Source organism: Lepidochelys olivacea (assembly GCF_965140295.1).
Source record: "Lepidochelys olivacea isolate rLepOli2 genome assembly, chromosome: 5".
NCBI classification, from domain to species: Eukaryota; Metazoa; Chordata; order Testudines; family Cheloniidae; genus Lepidochelys; species Lepidochelys olivacea.
In genome coordinates this window covers 127,624,392-127,643,025 of record NC_140415.1, presented here as the reverse complement: position 1 = coordinate 127,643,025, position 18,634 = coordinate 127,624,392, and the positions used below count along the sequence as shown (strand labels likewise).

General features: G+C 47.0%; 1 protein-coding gene across 2 annotated transcripts; it reads right to left on the bottom strand.

Annotated features, from left to right (window-relative positions):
* Nucleotides 1-286: 286 nt before the first annotated feature.
* CCIN (calicin) lies at nt 287-10,053 on the bottom strand. Of its 2 annotated transcripts, none has more exons than XM_084628112.1 (3): nt 9,067-10,053; nt 6,778-7,025; nt 287-2,305 (listed from the first exon to the last, which is right to left on the bottom strand). In XM_084628112.1, exon 3 carries the CDS (start codon nt 2,165-2,167, stop codon nt 392-394), a length of 1,776 nt encoding a protein of 591 aa, XP_084484238.1. In that variant the 5' UTR covers nt 2,168-2,305; nt 6,778-7,025; nt 9,067-10,053; the 3' UTR covers nt 287-391. The 2 variants fall into 2 exon arrangements, with proteins under 2 accessions (XP_084484238.1, XP_084484237.1); XM_084628111.1 differs by having other exon boundaries at nt 6,782-7,025.
* Nucleotides 10,054-18,634: the final 8,581 nt, after the last annotated feature.

Below are 18,634 nucleotides of genomic sequence, written 5' to 3'. Positions count from 1 at the left end.
CTTTTGAACCTGGCTAGACTCAAATATGGAATGCAACATGTGACTGAGACCCAAAATGAGGGGCACCCCAAAAATATTTATGCATGAAATTTAAAACACTGCCAGACTCCTTCTTTCAGTTTAAGAACGCTTTCTATAATCTCAGGCACATGATTCTCTGTTGGTGAAATAAAGAATCTTCAAAGTGAAGGAACATCAAATTTGTAATTTTGAGATACAAATAAGTGACTATTCCTTGGAATGAGGAACCACTGATGGGCATGCTAAATAGTAACATCCACTGGAATCTGCTATGACATAAAGAAACAAAGTGAATTCATAATGTATCATTTGTTTGTATCAGCGATTCAATCATTCTTTATTGCTAGGAATTGTATTTGTTTTTTCCAAATTATCTTATTACAATTTTTCGGAGAATCTTGCAAGGTAGTTTAACTGTACAGCAAGCTGGGCAATCCAGAGCTTCCGGAGGATCAGACAAAACTTTCCATTCCCCTGTCTTTTGGTCTAACAGGTAGGCATTTGGATTGACAGAATAATCTTCACGTCGCTTGTCACCTGCACAAATGATGCCTCCACACACGAACACCTTGTTGTCACCAATAGAACATACCGCATGAGACAAATCCAAAGTATAGTTATTTGGTAAGAGAGGCACAGTGTTCATGGACTTGTTGGCTTTAATCTTCTGCAGGTTTATGTTCAGACTTTGTTTGTGGCTCTGTATGCTCAGGATGTTGTCCTGTTGAAAAGACAACAGAGGTTTGTGATTGAATTCAATGGGAAAGGTGAGGTACTGTACCACTTCCCCTGTCTGAGTGTCAAAGCAATCCACCATCCCTACTCGGGAGAAACGCCCATTGACCAGGCATCTTCCCGTCACAATATAAATAGACTTGTCTTCCTTTGTGATCAATGCAGTTGCATCCATAGGAATGCTCATCTTCCCAGCCAGCGTCCACTTCTCTTTCCTCTCGTCATACTTGTAGATGTGAGAGACATATTTTCTTGGGGCTGTGCTGCCTCCTACGGAGTACACCACTCCCCCACATGTCACCATGGTATGGAAGACCAAACCTATGGGCAGATCAGGCAGTTTAGTCCAAGAGTTGTTATCTATATCGTACCTCCAGGCAGTCTTTAAGCCAGATATCTGCTCTGTTGTTCCTCCAGAGACGTAGATGTACCTCCCGACTGAAGTTGCACTGAGAGCGGCTGCTTTATATGGCATCTCTGTTAGTTTTAGCCACATGTTCTCCTCAATAATGTAAGCAAAAACCCCATCATTGAATCTACCGTGCTCTTTCTGGCCTCCTAAAATCACCACTGAGTCCATTAAGGCCCCCTTTCTTTGGAAAAGCAGCAGACTTTGAGGACTTTCTTGCTTTCTGTCACTCAAAATGGTCTCCATCTGAGCCAGGGGGCCAGAGTGACTCTCAAACAGCAGCACTTCGCGGCTGGCAGCTAGCAGCATCTTGGTTGAGACACCAGTTAAATGAATGTAGGGGAAGAACTTTTTGAAATACTTATCTCTTTCTCCCCTTTTGTGTTTCACCCACTGGAGCAGGGCAAGGAAGGCTTGATCCTCGTTCTGCACGTGAAGGTTCTCATCCCTTAGCAGCTTGCCAAAGATCTGGTGGGGGCAGCGCAGGAGGTCTGAAATTCCCTCTGGGCCCGACCAGTAGTAGAAGTTGTCACGGATACCAGCATAGGCACTGTTTGCCACCTCTTTCAGCTCATAAGTGTTGGCTAGGAACAGGTAGCACAGGCAGTTGTTCTTCTTAAGGGACCTTAGGAGGAAGTCAGAGCAGTGGGCTCTTAGAGACTCTGAGTTGAAGTAGTTAGCCCCCTTCAGCAACTCCTCCACATTCTTCTCAGACACCAACACCTTACCAGTGTAGAAATAGTCCAGCAGTTGCTCCACCAAGGTAGGGTTCAGGAAATTAGCATCGATGATGATAAAGAGCTCATCACCTAACTTCATGTCATTGCTTGAGATCAGATTCTTCACATGGGTAGACACAGCTGCCAAGACATTGAGGTGGGCAGAGAAGACCTGCTGGTCCACGCTGAGTACCACGTCGCAGAACTCTCTATTCTTTCTCTGTTTGTTGAGGGCCTGCAAGACCAAGCTGTTGTGGTTCTTTTCTGTGAACTGCATCCTCATGTTCTTAGTATGGTTAGGCAAGAAACAGGGATGAGAGTGCAAGCTGTAGGAGGACTACTTGTCAGGTGTTATGAAAGCCCCACTCGGTGACAGAGGAGTGATGTCATCAAGTATAGTGGCCAGGTCACAATTCAACACCTGTGACATGTAGAAAAAGAGTCTTTTAACAATCTGGCTAGCTGTGATACACAGAGAGTATGGATTGCTGTAGTAGCCAGGCATGGAGATAATAAAATAAGAGAGGCACAAGACAAACCAGGCTGGGCTCTTCTCTCACCTACCTGGGGTAAGAGCTATATATGTATTTATATAAAATCATTTTTGCCCCATTACTACGGCTACATTAGGCGTTTGCAGGAACATGCATTTTGCACTGAGCTTTCAAGGTGGTGAGTCTGGAATGCATTCTGGTCTCCCCTGGTAGATTATTTCACTGTGTAGGGTCCAGTACCCAATTCACCCTGCCTTCAGCTGCCAATATTCTTACTCTAGGAGCATCCGTGTCCCCAAGGAGCACTGTGGTCTTATGAGCAGCTAACCTGGCCCCAGCCCATTAAAGATTTTGAGGTTTAGGACCAGATATTGAACTGAGCCCATTCCCAGAAGGGGAGTGTGGAACTCTGGTGTCGTGTGTTCCTTGCAACTCAGTAAGAGGCTGCTGCCAGGTGAAGAAGCTGGAGTTTTGGGTTGGCCCTCATTGATCACCCAAAGTGGAGGGAATTACAGTCACCCGATCTAGAGGTGACAAACATGGATTGTGAAAAGAAAAGGAGTACTTGTGGCACCTTAGCGACTAACCAATTTATTTGAGCAGAAGCTTTCGTGAGCTACAGCTCACTTCATCGGATGTATACTGTGGAAAATACAGAAGACATTTTTATACACACAAACCATGAAAAAATGGGAGATTATCACTACAAAAGGTTTTCTCTCCCCCCACCCCACTCTCCTGCTGGTAATAGCTTATCTAAAGTGATCACTCTCCTTACAATGTGTATGATAATCACGGTGGATTGTGAGGTCTTTCTCTGATCCAAAGAGGTGAAGTCTCCTGGATCCGCAGAGGTGGAAGAAGGCATTCTTGGTATTGTTGTTACCTGGTTCCCAAGAAGCAGGGATGAGTCTTGCAGTACTCCAATGCTTCATGTTACCTGGGCAATCTTGACAGGTGCCTTTGATGGAGGACAGGGTGATATTCTTTTAAGATCCTCAGATCATTTACCTCTTCCTACCAGCTTTCACTTCTGTCTCACCTCGATTGAGCTTCAGTCAGGTGCTTGTGTCCTGTAGGTATTGTTATGTCTGTGTCTTATCTGTGGGCTTATCTCACATGGGCTTTGTGACACCAGCACTGCTGAGAATGAGCTGTAAAGCCTGTTGGTGACATCAGCACATTAACAGCCCTGGAGTCCATGATGCCTAATGATTTTTCCTAGGGTTGTTGAAAAGGAGGGGGCAGGACTGATCTCTGTGTGAGGGCTTGGAGACAAGGAGCTGTTGCCCATCTCTACTCTCTGATCTGTTGGAGAGAAGCAACTTTGAATTATGCTAATCACTCAGACAGGTGATGAAAGCAGGTCAGTAAGACCTTGCAGCTGATGCCTGTGACTCAGTCAAGAAGTATGAGCATGGAGGTTTCAGCTCCGTCCACCAGAACAAGGAGACCATAAGTGTGATGAAAGCCATTTCTGTACTGTGACCTGCTCTGAACCCTGCTTGTGAAGGTTCTTGGATACTGGCAAATGTACATTCTATTGGAGTCACATCATTGATAATGTTTGTATGATTTTACTTAGGTAGGGCAGGTGGTGAGCTGTGAGACTATTGTTGTCCAAAGATGGTTTCTGGAAAATTCGCTGGACTATTAGATGCTACAGGGATGTGGGCAGATGGCCTTCCCTGTTAAAATTTTGGACTTAGCTAGTTTTTGCTGGATTTCACCAGCCATGATGAGTAGGGATATGATTTCTGGAAGTCTTTCAGAGCTTCTAGTGTTACCAGGGTCCAGAGCGCTTGCTATCCCGGCATAGTTCTATTAACTTCAGTAGGATTATACTCCATAGTAAGCACTAGGCCTTGGAGTAAGTAGTTGCAGGACTGGGCCCTAATTTTGTCCATTCACATTTGGAATCAACGAGTCTGCTTACATGAGAACGGTGAGCAGGACATGTCCCAGTCTCTGTCATGAGGCTTCATACCTGCTGGAGAAGCTCACACGATTCATTGTTGTGTCTCTACAAAATAGTGGCTATTTTTAAAATAAGAGATCCATCAATTAATGGATTTACAAAATAGACCAGGGGTGGCCAACCTGAGGCTCCAGAGCCACATGCGGCCCTTCAGAAGTTACTATGCGGCTCTTTGTCTAGGCACCGGCTCCGGGGCTGGAGCTACAGGGGCCAACTTTCCAGTGTGACGGGGGGGGCTCACTGCTCAACCCCTGGCTCTGCCCCAGGCCCTGCCCCCACTGCACCCCTTCCCGCCCCCTCCCCTGAGCCTGCCGTGCCCTCACTCCTCCCTCTCCTCCCCCCCAGAGCCTCCTGCACACCACGAAACAGCTGATCGGGAGGTGCAGGGAGGCACTGATCGGCGGGGCTGCCAGTGGGCGGGAGGTGCTGGAAGTGGGGGGAGAACTCATGGGGGGCTGCTTACGTATTACTGTGGCTCTTTGGCAATGTACATTGGTAAATTCTGTCTCCTTCTCAGGCTCAGGTTGGCCACCCCTGAAATAGATAGATAGATAATTTAAAATTCCCTTCTGCTTTCTTTTTCTTTTTCCAGGATCTGGTCTCTTTCACACGTGATCTCTCTCTTCTTTCTCTGTTTTTGCCCCACCTCTTTCTTTCTTGGCTCTTCTTCCATGATAAAATGCCTACAGTTCTGAAATTCTAGAGAGTATGATCTAGCTGGAGCATGCTGAGTGCAGATGGAATTTTCAGAGAATTTGGCTTCTAAAATCTAAATCTGTAAAGAGCATGTGCAAACTGTGATTTTTCAAAGGCCACATTTGAGCAGATTTTCACAGGGGAAGCAAAAGTCACATCCCAGACACAAAGGCCACCTTCCTGTCAAATTTCAAGTTCCTTCTCCAAAACATGGTGTCACTAAATCATTTCAAAGGAAAGGTCCCCCAAAACTTTTAACGTAGGCTAAACATTATATTTTTCCCTAGCCTGAGTCTCAGAAACATCTGAACTATTTTGGCTAAAATTTTCCAGAAAAATTCAGCCTGAGGCAGACACCCAGCATGGAAAATTTCTGCCCAAATGGTTGAAATTTGGTAAAGTACCTGAAAACAGTCTTTGAATGGGAAGTGGCAGAGAAGCTGAATAGCAGGTGCCCCACCTAGAATTTCTAATGGGAAAAGGGAAGAAGGTCCAGGGGTTAGGGTGCTAACCTAGGATTTAGGAGAAATGGGGTCAAGTCCACAGGTTCCTTTATGTGACCTTAGCCAAATCATTTCGTGTGTCTGCCTCAGTTACCCATCTGTAACATAGCACCTGCCTAGGCACAGGGCTTTGTAAAGATAAATACACTATAGGATGTGAGGCACTCAGATTCCATGGCAATGGAGGCTTAGAATGTCTTGTTTTCCATTAAGTCTTAGGCTGTTGCTTACAGAATTACAGATTGTCTGGGTGAGGTGAAACCACCACCAGCCTCTAACAAGAGGGAAGAAAAGATGTATGGAACCTAATCGAAACTCAGGATTCTTGGCCTGACCACCACAGATGAGGAAGTCCTCTCCCCTGAGATGTGAGCTTGCAGGGCTGCAGTCTGATGGACTTAAGGGAAACACCTACGGATGTCAGACCTGAGCCGAATATAAGGGGGAAAAGAAGACTGAGGATGGGGGAATGAGTCCCAGGTACAGCTGCGCTGCTAGTGGTGTCAGGTAGGAAGCTAAATCCAAGACAGCCGCCTTGATCCTAGGCAATGATTCTCTGAGGCAATGTTCAAACAGGCTTTTGCAATAGGGGGGGGGAAAAGTCAAACTCAGCCTCACACTTTCCCCTCTAAGCAGTTAGAAAAGATTTGCAACTCCCATGAGACTGCAAAAGCCTGCACCTAACCATGTGTATCCATCAAAGGCTTTAGGAATCTTTGAATTGCTAGAAAGTATTAAGCTTTAAAAGAGCTCATTATTTGACTTGCAGTCAAACTGTACTAATAGAAGTGCATAGAGTGAAACATGGACATTCTCATAGTCTCAAGTCACTCATTGGCAGAATTTGGGTGGGATCTAATGACAGGGACAATTTCCAGCTAGAACATGAAGGGGCAATATTGCCTGTGATTCTTGCACTGTTATCACTAAAGGTAAAGGCTTAAAAGTATATGTGTGTTCTTACTGAACAAAAAAAAATAGGCAATACATATTGAGTGAAAACCTGGCCCACCTGAAGTCAATGGCAAAATTCCCATTGACTTCAATGGGGCCAGGATTTCACCCATTACATATAGTGTTCATCAAAAAACAATTGCACAATTGCTATTGCAAAATACTTATTAGAGATTCTACAACTTGGAAGAGTTGAAAACTACTGGTTCTGGAGCTCTGTAATTAATAGAAATCAGAAATTCATGTTCTTGAGGCATCTTTTACTTACTTACTTTACTGACAGGATTGGGCAGGAAACTTGCCTCAAGCACAGGGTGTGCGCGAGTTCTGTGGAGGTGTGAAGAACTTGGTGTATCTGTGTGGGAAGAACTTGGCATGTCTAATGATCCTCTAGGAAAGGAGGTACAGCATCCCCAGCCTGCCAAAGCCTTCCTGTCATGCAGTAGCACACAGATGGAATTGATTGCTAAGATGCCATGCAGTCGTCAATGTACTTGAAGGCGGATAGCTGCACATCTGGCAAGAAACAATGGAGAAGGACTTCATGGTGTATTAAAACTATGAAGTTGATACATATAGATTAGCTGTAGTGAGGAACAGTGGGTAGTTTTTATATGACGGAACCTAAACAAGAGACTAACCGTATCAGACAACTTCTTTGAGAAACTGCTCCAAATACCACAATGTTTAGAGCATGGTTCTGCTCCATCTTTATTAAATGGTGTTTAATAAAGGTGCTTTAATTAGTTGCTCTGTTAATCAATTAATTTGTGTTGAGTCCCTCAGTGTAATTATTTACATAGTTCCAAGCATACTTTGTATTAAGTTTACATTTATAAATGGTTTCTATAGAATTAAATGATTAAAAGATGTTTTAATAAATGGTTAATCAATTGTTATAGAGTCAAACACATCAATAGGTTGCTTATAACCATCTATAATCCTTTCAAATGATGAGCTTATAACCATTTATAATACGTTACTCACATCTGTAACATGCTTAAAACATTTATTAGTATTTTACTAACCCTCTATGAACTATTTATAAATGTAACCTTAATATACAGTTTTCAGAGTAGCAGCCGTGTTAGTCTGTATCCGCAAAAAGAAAAGGAGGACTTGTGGCACCTTAGAGACTAACCAATTTATTTGAGCATAAGCTTCCGTGAGCTACAGCTCACTTCATCGGATGCATTCAGTGGGGAGATTTATATACACAGAGAACATGAAACAATGGGTGTTACCATATACACTGTAAGGAGAGTGATCACTTAAGGTGAGCTATTACCAGCAAGGGGGGAGGGGGGGAGAACCTTTTGTAGTGATAATCAAGGTGGGCCATTTCCAGCAGTTGACAAGAACGTCTGAGGAAGAGCGGGGGGGGGGGGGGGAAGGGGAGGAGTGGGGGAATAAACATGGGGACATAGTTTTACTTTGTGTAATGACCCATCCACTCCCAGTCTTTATTCAAGCCTAAGTTAATTGTATCCAGTTTGCAAATTAATTCCAATTCAGCAGTCTCTCATTGGAGAGTTTTTGTTTTTGAAGTTTTTTTTGTTGAAGAATTGCCACTTTTAGGTCTGTAGTTGAGTGACCAAAGAGACTGAAGTGTTCTCCAACTGGTTTTTGAATGTTATAATTCTTGACGTCTGATTTGTGTCCATTTATTCTTTTACGTAGAGACTGTCCGGTTTGGCCAATGTACATGGCAGAGGGGCATTGCTGGCACATATCACATTGGTAGATGTGCAGGTGAACGAGCCTCTGATAGTGTGGCTGATGTGATTAGGCCCTATGATGGTGTCCCCTGAATAGATATGTGGACATGGCTGGCAACAGGTTTTGTTGCAAGGATAGGTTCCTGGGTTAGTGGTTCTGCTGTGTGGTGTGTGGTTGCAGGTGAGTATTTGCTTCAGGTTGGGGGGCTGTCTGTAAGCAAGGACTGGCCTGTCTCCCAAGATCTGTGAGAGTAATGGGTCGTCCTTCAGGATAGGTTGTAGATCCTTGATGATGTGTTGGAGAGGTTTTAGTTGGGGGCTGAAGGTGATGGCTAGTGGCGTTCTGTTATTTTCTTTGTTGGGCTGTATTTTCCACTGATTAGTCTCTATGGTGCCACTAGTACTCCTTTTCTTTCTAGGAAACTGATTTCCTTTTAAAATTAGCATATTGCCACCTACTGGAACAAGGAGGAAAACAATCAAAACCAGGAAATAAGGTGTACATTTTTAATAGTGGGGCAATATTTTCCCCTGGGTTTTAAAAAAAGCAATCTGAAAAAACAGAAATTCCATCACTTGGCACCATGTTGACACCCAGATGGCTCATCAGCAGGATTAGGACCTAGAAATCCACTGCACAGACCTATGCCACTTGAGCTGACAGACTGATACCAATAGCCATCATCCTCTATGAGGGCCAGGCACTGACTAGAGGGAGATGAGGCACATGGTTTGTCAGTGAGTTTCATAGCTATTTGCTGACAGCAGAGGAATGGTGAGACTCAGAATCCTGGTTCTCCTCCAGGTTGTGTGAGAAATGAGCTATAGTGGTTACAGACCCTTCTGCCACTGGTGGAGCAGTTCATAGGACGGCGGGAGCTGCTTGTGGGATGCAGAGCAGTTCGTGGGACGGCGGGAGCTGCTTGTGGGATGCAGAGCAGTTCGTGGGACGGCGGGAGCTGCTTGTGGGATGCAGAGCAGTTCGTGGGACGGCGGGAGCTGCTTGTGGGATGCAGAGCAGTTCGTGGGACGGCGGGAGCTGCTTGTGGGATGCAGAGCAGTTCGTGGGACGGCGGGAGCTGCTTGTGGGATGCAGAGCAGTTCGTGGGACGGCGGGAGCTGCTTGTGGGATGCAGAGCAGTTCGTGGGACGGCGGGAGCTGCTTGTGGGCCATGGAGTGCAGCAAAGCAGTTCGTGGGGCGGCTGGCAGAGCGGAGCGAAGGCCTATGGAGCTGTGGGGCGGTCGGCTTCAGATCATGTAAGGTGCCCCTTACCTCTCTCTCTCTTTCCCCCCCCCGCATCTCCACCCAGGTTGGGAGGTAAAGCTCTGCAGATAAACTTTCCAACTCTGGGGCTGCCCTGACCAGGGACAGAGACTTTTGGGTCATTGGACTTTTGGGAGGGAGGGATAGCTCAGTGCTTTGAGCATTGCCCTGCTAAACCCAGGGTTGTGAGTTCAATCCTTGAGGGGGCCATTTAGGGATCTGGGGCAAAAATTGGGGATTGGTCCTGCTTTGAGCAGGGGGTTGGACTAGGTGACCTCCTGAGGTCCCTTCCAACCCTGATATTCTATGATTCTATGATTGATTCTATGATCCCCACAAGCCTGACCCTTTCAGCCCCATCCCCTCTAGCCTGTCCTTCTCCCAGTCCCAGCCTCCCCCCATCCCACACTTGATTCCATGTCCCAAGTTCAGTCTCCCCTTTACCCCACCTCGGTTCTTTGGCCCAGTCTCTCTATATCCCTACTCCATGCAGGGCCTTAGGTGCTTTGTTGCCCAGGGCAGAAAAGTTTTCAGCCCTGCCCTCTACCACCGAAAAGGCCTCCTCCCCCTCCCCCAAACACCCCACCTTGTTGATGATTTGGTGCTCCCAAATGCTGGCTCCCTGATTGCCTGCCCCTATGGCCAGCCCTGTCCTGGGTCCAATCTCCCCTCACCCCTCCCCAGAGCCATCCCTTGGGTAGGGCAAATCAGGGCAACCATTCTGAGCCCCTTGCTTTGGGGGGCACTGTGGGCCGGTGCGATTGGCCGGCCTGGTTGGTCCCAGAAGAGACGAATCTGTCACTTCCGCCCTGGGCCCCCCTAGGGATGGCCCTGCCCCTCCCTGGCTCTTTGTCCTAGGCCCAGTCTCCCCCATCACCACTCAGTGCCACATACCATCCCAGTCACCCAGCATTTTCACATGCCAGTCCCCACACCACCACCTCATCTGAGTCACAGTCCCTCCCACTCAGCTTCATGTCCCAGTCCCTGTCCCCCGGTTCCTCCTTCTGCTTGTTACTGCCTGGGCTGTGGGCACCAAGGTCTCCTTGTGTCCAGCACCACAGTAACTCCTAGCTGTAGAGGAACTTCAGGGAAAGTCCTACTCCACCGCCACAGTCCAAGGCACCGGGGAGCTGTGATGGGATGGAGCATGCTCAGTGCAGATGGGGGAGAATTTAGCTGTCAAACTCTAACAGGTCTCTGCTGAGCATGTGCAAACTGAGATTTTTCAGAGACTCAAAACTTGGCCAGATTTGAGCAGTTTTGCATAGGAAAAGCAAAAAGCACACCCCTGACCTGAAAGTGACGCGCCAGCCAATTTTCAAGTCTCTGCTTGAAAGCATGGAAGTGCTATAGTTTCTCAATGAAACAACTGTAAGAATTTTTTAACATTAGGAAAAATAATGTATTTTGCCTAATCTTGTTCTAAGAAATGGCTGGTTTTTACTGTTACTTCTGAAAAATAATTGAGCCTGAGGCAGACACCCAGCCTGGGAAATTTCAGCCCAAACAGATAAAGTTTAACAACTGAAAACAGGGTCTTTTAAGAAAAGTGTCAGGCAACCTTAACTATGGGCAGAGCTGTCTGGCTGTCTATAATGTGTGTGAAAGGTGACAAATTAACATCCCTGAAGAATAAATGCTTCTATCTGGGTCTGATTTTGAGAGGTACTGACAGGGTCATCCTTACCCAAATGCAAAGTACGTAGCTGCGTAGGGCACCAGGAAATTTGGGGCACCACATTTCCTGCTGCCCTATGCAGCTGCATGCTGCTCCAGGACCCTGCCCCGCCTCTTCCCACCCTTGCCTTGCCCCCACTCCACCCCTTCCCCAAAGCCCTTGCTCTGCCCTAGCCCTGCCTCTTCCCGCCCCTTTCCCTCAGGACTGCAGCAGGGGTCGGGCACCCTGCACTCACCGGATGGCGGTAAATGGAAGAGCGACCTGGCCCCAGCCTGCTCCGTGCTGCCGGCTTCCAGCCGCTCCGCCGGTGAGTGCTGGGGGGCGGTTCCCTCCTGCCCCCAGTCCCAAGGCTGGGAGCCAGGGGATCAGAGCAGAGCGGGCTGGGGCCAGGTCATCCACTTCCCACCACCCCGTGAGCGCAGGGTCAGGCCCGCCCTGCAATCACCGGGAGGCAGGAAGTGGAGTGACCCGGTCCCAACCCACTCTGCCGGCTCCTGCTGGGGGGCGAGGTTTCCCCTGTCACAGAGTGTGGGGGAGTCAGAGCCCTGCACCCCACACTTCCTGTGATTCACTGCGACTCTTAGCGAGCCAGCAAAATGGAAGGTTTATTAGACAACAGGAACACAGTCCAAATCAGAGCGTGTAGGTACAGACAACAGGACACCCTCAGTCAGGTCCATCTGGGGGGCAGGAAGCTTAGACCCCAGCCCTGGGGTTCCCTCTGTTTCCCCAGTCCACTTCCAAACTCAAAAGCCCCTCCAGCAGTCTCCCCCAGCCTTTGTCCAACTTCCTGGGCAAAAGGTGTCACCTGCCTCCCTCCCCCGCATCCTGGGCTCAGGTTACAGGCTCAGGTATTGTCCCTCCAGTGAAGCCACCCCCATTACCAATGCAGACAGTCCCAGTAAAACTCCCCTGCAACATCCTCAGGTCAATCCTCCCCACTCCCTGCTCCGTCACACCCTCCAAGCCTGCTCCTGCCTCCCCGCGGAGGCCTGGGACCAGCCCCCCCCACGGAAGCCTGGGGCCACCCCCATGCCACTGTGCGGGGGAGCTGTGTAGGGCACCAAAATGGCTAGGGACGGCCCTGGGTACTGAACATCCTCATTTCCAGCTGACTTTAATGGGAGTTGAAGGTGCTCAGCTTTTTGTAGGATCTGCCCCTATATCCAGAGACTCTGAGCAATACGTGCAGTGGCAATGCAAGCTGCCCCATGAACACAATTTGGAAAGCGAAATGTTTTCCAACCTGGCCCCATATCACTATTTCCAGGATCAGCCTCACTATGAACATCAGGTGAAAGCTCTCAACATCCACTCCACGGTGTGCCCTTATTTCCACCCTAAAGGCCTGATCTGACCCCCAGAGAAAACAGTGGGAGTCTTTTCAGTTACGTCAGTGGTTACTGGATTGGGGCTTACATAAGTGAATTACATTTGGCCCTTTCCAGTATGAACCCTTTGCTCAGTGAGATATCAGAAACCTTCAACGTTATTTTCCTGGTTAGTTCCTTTAGAACGTAGGGACCTAATTCACCTGGACCTCTCAGTACTTTGCCAACTTTTAATGACGCTAATTGCTTAAGTGGACAAGTGTAACTAACAGTTTTAACAGTGTACACCAGCCAGCTCAGCTACTGTCCCTGTGGAGCACCTCCCTCTGCCCACACACCTGTCAGCCACACCCAGAACATCACTGAATTTTTCTCTTCTTTCTAGTCAGCTTTTAAATTTTTTTTAGTCAAGATTTCACTGCACTTGCCTGCACTGGTTCATCACCCCCCTGCTACACTTCACCAGCAGTTTGCGTCAGGCAGCAGCTCTTGTCTGTGGCTCCGCATCCCGATGTTCTCATTTACTTATCACAGAGGGGAGTACATTAACTACCTCGTTAAGGTCAATTAATAAATCTTCCAAATTTTCATTAGAAGGAGAGAGCAGCAGTAAGTAATTGTATGCTGGGGGGTTCTACTGCTTGGAATGTGGCTACTATCACACATCTCCCAGTACTGCCGACTCCAAGCCTTTGAAAAGTATGAGTCAGATCTCAAAAAATTAGGAGCTTTTTTGAAAAAAAAGTCATGTTGTTTCTCATGTGCTTTCCAGCTTTTTTCACCTAGGGAAGCCTCACACCCTCAATTTGTGTATGACCGTCTCAGGTTCAAAATTCAAGCTTCAATACTTTCTCAAAAAGGCAGACGTCCCCATTGCACCCGCTGAGAGGACTGTGCTTACTTTCTGTATCCTCTGGGTATGGAGGGTTGCCAACCTTACAGGATTTTCCTGGTGTCTCCAGAAATTAAAGATTAATCTTTAATTAAAGATTATGTCATGTGATGAAACCTCCAGGAATATGTCCAAACAAAACTGGCAACTCTGGGGAGCTGCCATTCTATGCCCTTCCTCCCACTCCCTCTCTAGACAAGGCAGGAAACTTCCCATTCACATTCACCTGCCATGTTCCCCAACATGTTTCCCCATGTTCCCTTATTCCCTACTACTTCCTACATTCCCCTACCCCCATGTTTCCTTCCTTCCCCCTCACATTCCCCTACCCATCACTCTCTGCCATGCCATATTCCCCTGCAACCCTTCTCAGTCTGCTCCCCACATTCCCCTGTACCCCTCAGCCTGCCTCCCGCTCCCCACATTCCCCTGCACTCCTCAGCTTGCCTCCCACTCCCCACATTCCCCTCTGCCTCCTGCTATCCAAACTCTGACTGGGATACATTCCTGCCTAGTTTCCTAACACATTCCACTTCCTGGCAACTCATTCTTGGCACCTCCACATTCTCCTATTCAACACCTGGCACTCACAGGTGACTAAAAAGCCACCATGTTCCCTGAAGCCAGCCTGGGTCCCACCCTACAGTGAAAACAATGGGAGATGGAGGCCATCTCTGCTGGGAACAGCTTTGCTTTCCCCTGAAAGGTCAAAGGGACAGGGCAGCCATCTTGGCCGTCCTCAGGGATAGACTGTGGCTTTAGTTCCACAGGTAGGAATAGAGGAACTACACACTATTACTACACTACACACTGAAGAAATTCATGAGAACCCTTGAAAAAATAATACTGCAAGATTCACTGTTGTGTCTTTTGCTCTTTACATAATAAACATGCTATAAAGGAATTACACGGGTAGTGCAGGGTCCAGATAACTGTGTTCACTGAATGTACGCATCATGCAAGGTCTCACTGCATATACACACTGCTGCTCTGGCTGGTTCTGGCAGCTTCTAAAACATGCAAAAAATGGTGAGGCTCACAAACTATTTAAATGGCTACTACCCTATTCTTACACACTATATTCCCAATAAAATCATGAAAGTTGGCTACATTGGGGTGCTGAACCTTTACACAGCAAGAGTTTCTCCGTTTATGCCACTTCCACCTCTATAAGCCAAATTCATCTCTGGTTTAAGTAGGCACAACTCCTGTTGATTTCATTGGAAGTTGCACCTGCTTAATTTGGTCCTGTATATTTTAAAGTTCTCAAGGTAAAATAGACTCCAAGATCCCTTTTACATTGCTGATATAATGCAGCCTGTTGAAGGCTGAACAGTTTGGGCAACATACTCACCTATGCCCCATTATCAACATACAAAAGTGTAATGTATAACACAAGCTTAATTTTATATTCAACAGCACTACACTTTAAAGCAGAAATCCCCAATCTGTGCAGCATGCTCCCACAGGGAGGTGCAGGGGAACATCTGGGAAGGGCATGGCTGGGGCCCGGGTAGAATAACCAGATGTCCCGATTTTACAGGGACAGTCTCGATATTTGGGGCTTTGTGTTATATAGGTACCTATTACCCCTAACCTCCTGTCTCGACTTTTCATACTTGCTGTCTGATCACAGTAGGCCTGGACCAGCCCCCAAGGAGTCGGGGAGGGAGCACCACACAGCTCCGCTCCTGGGCCCGGCTGCTGGTCCCATGCCCAGGGTCCTGGCTGCTGGTCCTGCTTTTGGGGCTCCAATCCCAGCCGTAGCTGTCGGCCCTGTGCCCAAGGTCCCGGCTGCTGGCCCTACACCTGTGGTTCCGACCTCCGGCCCTGCTCCCGGGGTCCTGGCTGCCTGCCCGCCCCACACCTGTGGTTCCGACTGCTGGCCCTGCTCCCAGGGTCCTGGCTGCCTGCCCCACGCCTATGGTTCCGACTGCTGGCCCCGCTCCCGGGGTCCTGGCTGCCTGCCCCACGCCTGGAGATCTGGCTGCCAGCCCCGCTCCTGGGGTTCTGCTTCCGGTCGCAGCTGCCAGCCCTGTCCCTGCACCTGGGACACCGGCTGCTGGCCTCAGCCCCTGGCCGAGGCTTGGCTCCTGCCCCTGCCTCCAGCTATGGCCCCAGCCTCAGCCCTCTTACCCCTGTCTGCGTACCCCATCCCAGAGCCATCGCCCTGCTCCTGGCCCCACCTCCGGAGGGCAGGGAAGGTGCAGATGGGCGGCCGGGGGGGGGGCACAAGGTAAAAAGTTTGGGAACCACTGCTTTAAAGAATAGTAATTCTGTATACATAACAGAAACAAGTAGAGGTAACATAAATCCAGATGAACCACACTATAAACTTTGCCCTGTTAATTTTAGTTAGGATCTGATTCCACCACACTTCCTTTTAGTACCTTACTCTATGAATACTTAAGGCTATGTCTACACTACGCACCTTTTAGTGACACAGGTGTGTTGCTACAGCTGTGCCACTACAAAGGTGCACAATATAGCTGCAGTTTGTCGGCAGGAGAGAGCTCCTTTGTTGGCAGGAGAAAGCCGGCAGCTTTTTGTCAGTAAAACTTTTGTTGTTCGGTGGTGTGTTTGCTTTTTTCACACCCCTGAACGAAAAAAATTTTACCAACAAAAGTGCAGCATAGACAAAGCCTGAGTTCACACAAAGATAGTTGTGCTTCAAGGTAATGTGTTGCTGGATACACAGAGCACTTGTCTCTCCAGAGCTGTCAATACAGCACTTTTCACCAACACTCCATTAATACACTTAAAACAGATTTCAAGAGGGGTAGCCATGTTAGTCTGTATCAACAAAAACAACGCAGAATCCTTGTGGCACCTTAGAGTAACAAATTTATTTGGGCATAAGCTTTCGTGGGCTATAACCCACTTCATCAGAGGCATGGAGTGGAAAATACAGTAGGCAGGTATAAATACACAGCACATGAAAAGATGGGAGTTGCCTTACTGAGTGGGGGGGGTCAGTGCTGACGAGGCCAATTCACATCCACATCCACCCTAATTGAATTGGCAAATTGTGATCAATGACACATTCATTTTTCCTGAGGTTAAAATGCATTAAATGCCAGTAAAACACTACCACATCCAACAAAAGCAAACATACTGCTCATTATTTCTCTTAACACAGCTGACCTGAATAACTGACATGTATTGACTAGAAACCTGCTGTACATATATAACAATTAGCTTCTTATCTCACTAATCCAAATGCCTATCACAATGTCATCATTCTTTGGGTGGAAAGTAAGTTAGACATTAGTATGTTTCTCTTGCTACATTCTGAATGGTGAAGCCTCATGGAAGAGGAGTATTTTTCTTACATCACCTTTGCTTCTGAAATAAAACCTTCAAACATTGGTAGAAAAGAGATTTGGTACTAAATCTGCAAATAAAGAGTCCAGCCTGGAATTACTGGACCTAAAATACTTTGAGACATGCAGGAGCAGAGTAAAATGGAACAGAGCCCAGCTCCATCAGTACGTTAGGCTGCCTTACACTCCTTCCCCTCCCAATTCACCCAGCTGGAAAAACTACACAAAGTTCAAGGCAGTGGAGAATCAGGCCCAGATGAAGAGGGTAGGTCAGGGCTGCAAAAAACAAAAAGCCAGAAGGAGCTTTCACCCCATCCTCTTTCTGAGGAGATGGAGGAGTTCTGCAATTATATATATATATATATAAAGTATATATACACACACACACTAATGAGTAAGGCTGCAAGTTTGTCATGGAGGTCACAGATTCCGTGACTTTCCGTGACTTCTGTAGCAGCCAGTGCGTCTGGCCTGGGGGCAGCTCAGGCAGCCCCTGTGCCAGTCGCATCGTCCACTGCTGGGCAATCTCAGGCCTGCCCCCGCCAGCAGCAGAGTTGGGATGGGGTGAGGTGGGCTCTGGGTGGCGCTTACCTGGGGGGCTCCCTGGAAGTGGCTACATCCCCCCTGCTCAGCTCCTAGGTGGAGGCATGGCCACACGCTGCTGCCCACCCTTCCCCCCCCCCCAGCACCCGTGGTGCCCCCACCTCCCCCGAACTTCCCAAGGGTTATATAGTAGAAGTCATGGACAGGTCACAGGCTGTGAATTTTTGTTTACTGCCCGTGACTTTTAGTAAAAATACCCATGACTAAAACGTAGCCTTACTGATGGGTAAGCACTGAGTCCATTGTGCAATGGGAGCATATCAGAAAGCCAACCTGAAGTGGTGGTACACATATCTTTGTGTGCAGGACAGGCAGCCTTAACTCTACTGCTGAGCTGTGAAAAATAAAATAAAAATATAATATAAATGATCCAAATTGCTGATAGATATTGCAGCAACTGACGTACCAGAACAGACCAGTCTGTCTAGCCAGGTAACCTACCACGCAGTGGCTAGATGCTAGAGAGTAAGCTTATTGTTTTTGATCATTTTTACTGCATTTGTCCTGCCAATAAGGGGTTATGGTGAATAGGATCAAATGCTGATGTCATTAAAAATGTATCTAGTAGATGCTTAAAGCTGAACTGGTATAACTGCTATTTTTCACTTGATTCATGACTAAACCCTTTTGTTTTCAGTTTAAACCGATTTTTACGGGAAAAAATTCTGGGTTTTACAAAAAGTAGTATTCATTTTTTTCTGATTTTCACCCTACTTTTGTATAATTCAAATATATAAAAAATAAGTTGTTTTATTAGAATACAATACATTGCATGAGATATATGTATTACAATACATTAGTCTGTGTGTATATGCAAAGCTGCCTGTTGAAGTAAGGCTATGTATTAGTCTAGAAGATACACGCGATAAACAAACAGGCTCGCATGCAAACTCTGAAGTGTGTGCGCTTCTGAACGTACTGATGAATCTCACGCCCACCACGTACACATTTCAAGCTGTTAGCAGATAAGTTTAAAGATTTGACACACTAAAATGGGAAGAAAAATGAAAATCTGTCCTTCTGTCCACCAAAATAAACCCCGATATTTATCCAGAACAATTATTAATACTTTTTGCACTGATTTTCAGCAGTTTTTGTTGTTGTAATAATAAATTCTGATAAATTTCTGGGAAAAATTAAATAAAACACAAACCGAAAACAAAGGCCTTATTCATGACTGACAAGATATTTGAAATTTCAGAAACGTATGATATGAAGAATCTTATCTAATATTTCTAAGGTTTTAGGTTCCAACAACAACCCATCTGTTTTAAACCATGCTTTGTCAAGACTGAAGTGTGATGTTTGGGGT

Excerpts from the sequence above, each read along its gene's own strand:
- CCIN (XM_084628112.1), bottom strand. The coding sequence starts at position 2,167 with ATGAGGATGCAGTTCACAGAAAAGAACCACAACAGCTTGGTCTTGCAG.